Raw genomic sequence first — 8,422 nt, forward strand, 5'->3', positions numbered from 1 at the left:
AAAAGGTAAATGTTTTATTTGTGGAACTTATTTTAAAGTATTTTTTTTATGATTTAAATATTTTATTTTTAAACTTGAAGCTACCATTTAACTACACTAACCCTTCTTAAATTTTTATAGTGATAATGTAATAAAGTCAATAGATATTTTTTTGTATGATAGTTAGTTTTCTTTACACTAAACTTTGATAGTTTTATTACAAATTTCAGCGCTTATTCTAAAAATGTTACAATTATTTTTTTAAATAAAGATAAATTTTAATTTAGTTATAATTCACAGTCTATCTAAGTTAAACTTTTATTTAATTCAATAATTTAAATCATCTTTTTTGTTGTCAGGTTTGCTCCACACTCAGGATAACTCAGGGTAGTTAAAAATTGTTGTTAAACTCAGGCTAACTTATGCAGGGTGGCCACAAAACCTGGAATCCTTGAATTTGACTATTTAGGCAAAAAAAACAAAAAACTGGAACTTTTACATTAAATTTTTAAAATTTTAAACATCTCCCGATCTTTTATGTTGTAAAATTTTTAAACACTTTTATGATATATGGCAAAAAGAAGTTCTTAAATATTTTTTTTTTAATAAATATTTTTGATCCTATTTTTTACTGTCATAATTTTATTAGTTTGACCTAAATACGCATTTTTTGTTTTAAACAAATGTATATTACTTTTGAGCTGTGGCCTTTTTTAAGAATTTGATATTCCAATTTTGAATTTGAATTCCGAAGTCATGTGACCAACTCCAAGTGTAAATGTATAAATTTAAAATAGACAGTAAAGTTTCGCATCAAATAAAGAAAGAGCATATTTGTAAACTGTAATCATAAATAATCTTAAACTTGCTGCTTCTACATTGGCTGTTCATTAAATAAAAAGTTAAGTCTCAATCCAGAATTTTTTTAAATATTATACTGACCCCTGTGTTACATACAGGGCTGCCGAAAAACCTGAGTTTTCAACAAAAATTACTAAAAAATCTGGAATTTTTACATGTTAAGTAGTAAAATTTCAACTTGATACAAAAATTCTATCATAAGATAAAAATGACTTTGTCATTATCATTTTTTTATTAAAAAACATTTCAAGCAGCTTTACAGTATCTTTTCAATGTTTTTATACTATTTAACACAGTTTCTTACCTCAGAGTTAACTTTTAACTAAAAAAAAGACCTAAAGATGTGTATTTTTAAAAACCGTGAGGAAATTTTGAAAACCTGGAGAAAATTTGCCAAAAACATTTAGCAACCGTGTTTATATAAATAGTTTAAACTATATTTAGTCTTTATTTTAGTTCTTTTCATGCATGCATAGTTGTGTAGCACTAAAGTTAAAGTCTTAATGAATGTTTTTACAGTTCTTTCTTCAAAGCAGAGTATTGATTCCTCTCTGATAAACTTTTCATTTCTGATTAAACAGTTAAAGTTGTCGATTTAAATCAGGGTTTCCCAAAGTGGGTAATATCGCTCCTCTGGGGGCGATTTTAGTAAGTTGGGAGGCGAAAATTAGTTAGGGGGGGGGGGGCAGTTTTAAAACTTTGGGCGATTTTCGTGCCAAATGAGGCGAAAAAAAGGTCTTAGGTTTATTTATTAGTAATTTTGAAACTTAAACTAGAAATTCTTAAGTTGCAGATGAAGAGCAAAAAAAAAGGTCTTAGGTGTTTTAAATGTAGTTTTTTGAGTAGTCTGAGGTGGCCATAGCTTTTTTAATTTCTTCAAAGGGGGCAATTTGACAAAAAGATTTTGGGAAACTCTTTTAAATTGTATTTCGAGATGGTTAAAAACACTTGTATATAATTTTCTATTCATCGTTTAACCAACACCTCTTCGTATCTTTTTCATTATTTGTATCATTTTATGACGTCATTTGTATTACCTAACAAACGTTGTACTCAAATAAGGTATACTTTAACAGCCGTAGTAAACAGAAAATCAACTTCCAATAGCAAACAATTTGTTTTTAACTACTACAATTTGAAAACTGCTGGCAATGTATATTTGCCAAATGCATTTAATGTTAAATTAATCAATATTTCTGAAAATATGCACATTGCAATGTCGCTGTTGCATTTAAGATGCTTTGAACTATATTGATAAATTAGTTTTAATTTAAAAAGTTATAGTTTTTTTTTTATTGCAAGGTTTATCTGCCTTTTACGAGGAGCATGTCAGATTTACCAAGAATTTTTTTGCGCACCAAAATTATCATGGTGGTTTGTACTTTTTAAAATTAAAAGAAAAATTCGTAATTATTAATACTACTAACAATTTTGTAAGTTAAGAAAATATTTTAGCCAGATTCTAAAAACATGTTTTGAAATCAGAAGTTTACGTCTTTTTTTAGTTTTAGTCTAACTTTCGTTTTTTAATACTTTCTTCTAAAGTGCTTGACATTTTTATTTTGTAATTTATTTCCTATTGGTTTATTCTAAAATTTGGATTATGATCACCCTATTTATTAACTACTAATTGTGTTTTAATTGTGTTAAACAATAAAAATTGTTGTTAATTCTTAGTTATTTGCTGAATAAAACATTATTTGCAAATAAACTTATAATTGTGTTGCAGTGGTTTTATTTAGCAGTTTAATTGAACATCATATCAGCACTAGAACATATTATAATATTAGTAAAATTTAATTGATGGTTCTTTTGTTTAAAATTTTGTCGGTTATCACCGCTTGACCTCTGACAAACCAATTAACTGTTTTATTTCGATTCTATGAGCAGGGTTTGCAAACTTTTCGAGAAATAAAAATAAAAACAATGACTTCCTCCAATTACACTTCTAAAATAACTAACTTAAGAATACCTAAAACCTTTTTCCCTCGTTACGATAAACTCAATAGTATCTAGTTGTAACCTTTATGACCGACTTTTGGAAACCCTGATCTACAGTAACTTTCCAAGCAGCCAATCACTATAAACTATTAACATCAGTGTTCATAAGAATATATTACAGTATTAAAGTTACTAATTTTTTTTTGTTTTGCTGATAAAGTATTTTCTGGATAAATATAGCATAACAAATTTATTAACTATAGTAGTAAATATTAAACAAATAATTGTAATTACTATACTGTAGTGTAACTGTAATAATAAATTTTATGTTATACTGAAGCTAAAAATATACAAATAGTATTACAAATCTTTACAGGTGTTCGCTTGTACTACATAGCTGGTGAGGTTTTTGCTGAATGTTTATCAGATTCTGCTATATTTGTACAAAGTCCTAATTGTATAAGAAGGTAATTATGATTTTATTTATTATAATGTTTATCAGATATATTTGTACAAAGTCCTAATTGTAATAGAAAGTAATTATGTTTTTATTTATTATAATGTTTATCAGATATATTTGTACAAAGTCCTAATTGTAATAGAAAGTAATTATGTTTTTATTTATTATAATGTTTATCATATATATTTGTACAACTAATTGTAATAGAAGGTAATTATGTTTTTATTTATTAAAATGTTTATCATATATATTTGTACAAAGTTCTTATTGTAAAAGAAGGTAATTATGCTTTTATTTATTATAATGTTTATCAGATATATTTGTACAAAGTCACAATTGTATAGAAGGTAACTATGTTTTTATTCATTATAATGTTTATCAGATGTATTTGTACAATTAATTGTAATAGAAGATAATTATGTTTTTATTTGTTATAATCTTTATAAGGTTCTGCTATACTTGTAAAAAGTCTTAATTGTAATAGAGAGTATTTAACTTTAAATTTATGTATTATATTTTATATGGTATTGTACAAGTAATCCTAGTTGTAGTAGGGTTGTTAATTTAGATTGTTTTTAATTTTACGTGTTAATATACATGATTTAATGTAGGTTAAACTTATAACATTTTATAAATATGAAATTATAAATTTCCTTTATCTCAATCTATCATTATTTCAGTTACAATAAATTTTCAGCAGTTCAATTTATTAAAAATGTCAACAAGACTTTTTTCAGCAGTGTTACCAACATAATTTCAACATTGTTATACTATAATTACAATATTGTTCACCACAGATACGGATTAACATTTTTAATTATTTTTAAACAGACACTGATAATTGTTTCGTTTTTGTTCAACACATACTTATTATTTATAATTAATTTATAAATAGACAGGGCTTTTAATTTGACTTTTTTCATATTTATGGATTTTTATTATTTTTAATTAATTTCTAAACGGACGCACATTATAATTTTTATGATTATTTATTTTTAATAAATTTGATTATTACTTTTATGATTATTTATTTATATACAGATACGGATGGCACCCAGCAACAGTTGTTAAGATTCCACCAGGATGTCATTTGAAAATATTTAATAATCAGGTAGTAATATTAAATAAATATTAACAGGATGTCATTTGAAAATATTTAATAATCAGGTAATAATATTAAATAAATATTAACAGGATGTCATCTGAAAATATTTAATAATCAGGTATTAATATTAAATAATTAATAACACGATGTCATCTGAAAATATTTAATAATCAGGTATTAATATTAAATAATTAATAACACGATGTCTTCTGAAAATATTTAATAATCAGGTAATAATATTAAATAATTAATAACATGATGTCATTTGAAAATATTTAATAATCAGGTAATAATATTCAATAAATATTAACAGGATGTCATTTAAAAATATTTAAGAATCAGGTAATAGTAAAAAATAAATAGTAACAGGATGTCATTTTAAATTATTTAATAATCAGGTAATAATATTAAACAATTAATAACAGGATGTCATTTGAAGATATTTAATAATCAGGTAGAAATTGAAAATAAATAATATAAAATGTTTACTACTAGGATGTCATTTGAAAATATTTAATAATCATGTAACATAAAAAATAATTAAATTTTTAAATGCAGAAGTTATTTTGTTATTATAAAATAAAAAAGAGTATTTTATTTGAAATTATTTCACATTCAGGTAAAAATACTTTAAATTATGAAAGTGTTAAACTATTAACAATATTATTTGTTTACAAAAAAGAGTAGTCAAACACTCAGACTAATAAAAAGTTTTTTAATTATATTTCCTTATAACAATGCTAGATTTTGGTCGCTCGAGTCACTTTTTTTTACATTTATGAGTGGCAACCATAACAAAGTGCAATGCTTGCATTTAATATTTTATTGTCGGCTGCAAGAGTTTTTAGTTTTTTTTTTATATACACAGTAACAATTTCAGTAGATTTTATGTGTGTATGTACATAAACAGGAGTTTGCAGCTTTACTATCAGAATCAGTAAACCATTTGGTACAGTTTCATAAAAATAATAATAATCATTATTCAAAATATAAATTTAGACGTTTGTAAGATGAAGTGCGTTCTTCATTTTCATAGCTTACTTGAAGTGTGTTAATCCGGTAACACACAGAAACATATGTCAGTGTAATAAAAGAAGGATACTAAATAATTTCTTATTATGTTAACAGTATAAGTGAAATAATAAAAATACAATATGAACAGGAATTCGCTGCACTTTTATCACAATCAGTGAACCAAGGGTTCGACGCAGTTTACCAACTAACTAGAATGTGCACGATTAGAATGAGCTTCGTTAAAGGGTGGGGCGCTGAATACAGGTTTGATAAATATGAATTGAAATACTTAACTAACAACAACAGCCTGTTAATTATAAAATCTTACATCTAAATTTATTACAGATAAGTAATACATGTAAGAATAACCTAAATTTGAAGAAATGAGCACTTTTATTGAGCAGTACATTATTACTTTAAAAAAGTTCTATATCTTAAATAATTCATGCAAATATAATTTCACTTAACCACCTTTTTTAATTTGATTTTAGTAATATTTCTAACAACATGTAATAACGTTTTCATTTTGTTTTTAATTTAATTTTTATAACTTCTAAACCAGGGTTTCCAAAACTTTTTTTCAAATGGTCCCCTTTAAAAAAAACAATAAAAAAGCTATTGCCCCCTTTAATAAGATTACTCAAAAACCACCTAAGACATGTTTTTGCTCTTCATCAGCAGCTCCAAAATAAATAGTGTAAGTTTCAAAACTACCATTAAAAACATTTGAGACCAATTTTTCCTCTTCATCTAACTCCAGTATATGTAGTAAAAGTTTCAAATTAAGACCTCATGGCCCCCAAGTAGTTTCTATAGGAAACCCTTTTCTAAACAAATAAAATAATACTTTCCGTTGTTTTAAATGTCATTAATCTGTCTTAATAGTACTTTAGTTGGTTTCAATAATATTTCTATTAATATTAGTAATAATTTTGTTACATTTTCAGACCTTGTTGGGTGGAACTCCATCTTAATAATATTTATATCAATTTTAATTGTATTTTAATAATAGTTTTATTATTTGTTTTAAAGGAGACAACACGTAACATCTACTCCTTGCTGGGTAGAACTCCATCTCAACGGACCGCTACAGTGGCTCGACAAAGTCCTCCAGCAGATGGGAGCCCCGCACATACCCTGCAGCAGCATGAGTTAATGTGACGTCATAGTACATGTGAGGAGTCGCAATGAAGCAACACCGGTTGACGTGACGTCATAATACATTTAAGTTTGATGACGTGTTGCATATTTTATTCTAACATCTCGTAGTTGCCGCTTGGTCGCATAATAATGGCAAGTTAATATGACGTCATAGTTGAGTTTTTTTTTGAAGCGGATCCTGTATAAAACTAGTGGCTCTGAAATTTATAATGTTTTTCTTAAGCTTTTAAAGTCATAGAATATACAAATACTAGACTTTAACATGGCAACTACGTTCTGCAGTAGAATTAATCTGTATTTTTCTTTTAATTAAAACGAGTTGATCCCTAAAACAGGATTGTTGATAAAATAAACAGGTTTTGGAAATTAAGTTGAGATGTATTCAAATGAGCTTACAAAAAATTGTTTTTTGTAAAAATTTTAATTTTTTTTTTATTTCCGTGCTTCCCAAGTTGCATTTGTCAAAATCACGTGATTAAATATTTCCCGCCAATTTTTGCATTTCGCGCGCTTTTCATGCAGATTTCAAATTGTCCTGTACAAAAATTTGTTTTTAATTGAAAAACGTTTATTTTCGTCCGAATATGAATATAGCGTTCTAATATTTAAAGTGTTTTTGTTTTGTTTTCTTTTTGTGTCTGAAGGTATTTGAAGCAGAAAATTTAAACAAACTAAATAATAAGAATAAATGGATTTGAAAAGGCTAAAAACACTTTTATATTAAATACCTATATAAACTTATTGAAACAAACCCAATGTAATATTAAAAAAAGTATGCTGTTTACCATTTATTAAAATTTTAAGTACCTTTCTTATATTTGCCAAAAAAAAGTTCACCTGTTAAAATATAGCCAATTGTGAAACGAAATACCAAAAAAATTTAACTTATTGTTCTATCAAGTAAATTGTTGCATTTTTTGCAAAAGTTGCAGTTATCATTTATTTGCACAATCAAGTTTGAATTAATGCGTTGCTAGTACATATTTTTGAATCAAGTGCTAGATATTCAATTATAAATGTCTTAATCTACATCATAAAATTTGAAAATTTTGTCATTATTTTTATAAAGTTGTTTAATATAAAGTCATTTTTCCTATTACACACTTATCTAAGTTTATTTTTCTCTTTTTTGTTTATTAGTATTTAGCAATGCTTTAAAACTTACAAAATGTTTTTAAAATTTGTGAACGAGAGTTTAATTTTCAAAATATGTATTAAAAGTTCTTCCATAAAACCAAATATGACAATTGTTTTTAAAATATTTCAGCATTGAAACTTTAATTTTTTTATTATTATTGTTATGTTATAAATTTTTTCGTTATAAAAGTACAGTTCATTTATTTTTGCTAAATTTATTCGTGTATTTTTGGTATTGTTTGTATTATATGTATGTCTCTAATGTAAATAAATTGCAGTTTTTTATTAATCTTAACTTTTAACGAAGTAACTGAAACATTTCTGAAGCAAAATATATTTACCAAGTTTAATTTTAGCTCTCAATCTTTTTAATATTAGTTTATTTCATACTAGTTTTCATTACTTTTCATTTTATTTATGATTTTTTAGATAATAATTTTAAAAATTTTCAATTACTTTAGTTGCAGAAAGCTTCGTTTAGATTCCTATGTCATTATTGAAAACCTTGCCAACCTTGAAAGCTTCTATTGTCTCAAAAAATAAAAGACATTAGAAACCTTAGTATATATTTAAATTTAGTTTATCAATTTAACTATAATCTTCCGATAAGCACCATATGTTCAGCTTCTGGCAAAGTTTTGAAAAAAAAACTTGTATTTTGTTTTATTGAAGATAAGTCAATCATGTTTTATACAATGATAACAAAAATATTAGAAAACATAAGAGCTACAGGCAAAATTCAACAGAAATACCGATCAGTCGGA

The 8,422-nt window shown here is 25.3% G+C and overlaps 1 protein-coding gene across 1 annotated transcript in view; it reads left to right on the forward strand.

Annotated features, from left to right (window-relative positions):
• LOC145841685 (SMAD family member 3-like) overlaps positions 1 to 6,697 on the forward strand; it is a 106,006-nt gene extending 99,309 nt beyond the window's left edge. Inside the window, exons 3-6 of the mRNA XM_082949037.1 lie at positions 3,156 to 3,248; positions 4,283 to 4,352; positions 5,509 to 5,624; positions 6,393 to 6,697. Coding sequence (XP_082805163.1) covers positions 3,156 to 3,248; positions 4,283 to 4,352; positions 5,509 to 5,624; positions 6,393 to 6,516 — 403 coding nt within the window. The 3' untranslated portion in view covers positions 6,517 to 6,697. The remainder of the gene's footprint in view (positions 1 to 3,155; positions 3,249 to 4,282; positions 4,353 to 5,508; positions 5,625 to 6,392) is intronic.
• Positions 6,698 to 8,422: the final 1,725 nt, after the last annotated feature.

This window comes from Thalia democratica, chromosome 7, assembly GCF_965202585.1.
Source record: "Thalia democratica chromosome 7, ktThaDemo2.hap1.1, whole genome shotgun sequence".
In the NCBI taxonomy this organism is placed as follows: Eukaryota; Metazoa; Chordata; class Thaliacea; order Salpida; family Salpidae; genus Thalia; species Thalia democratica.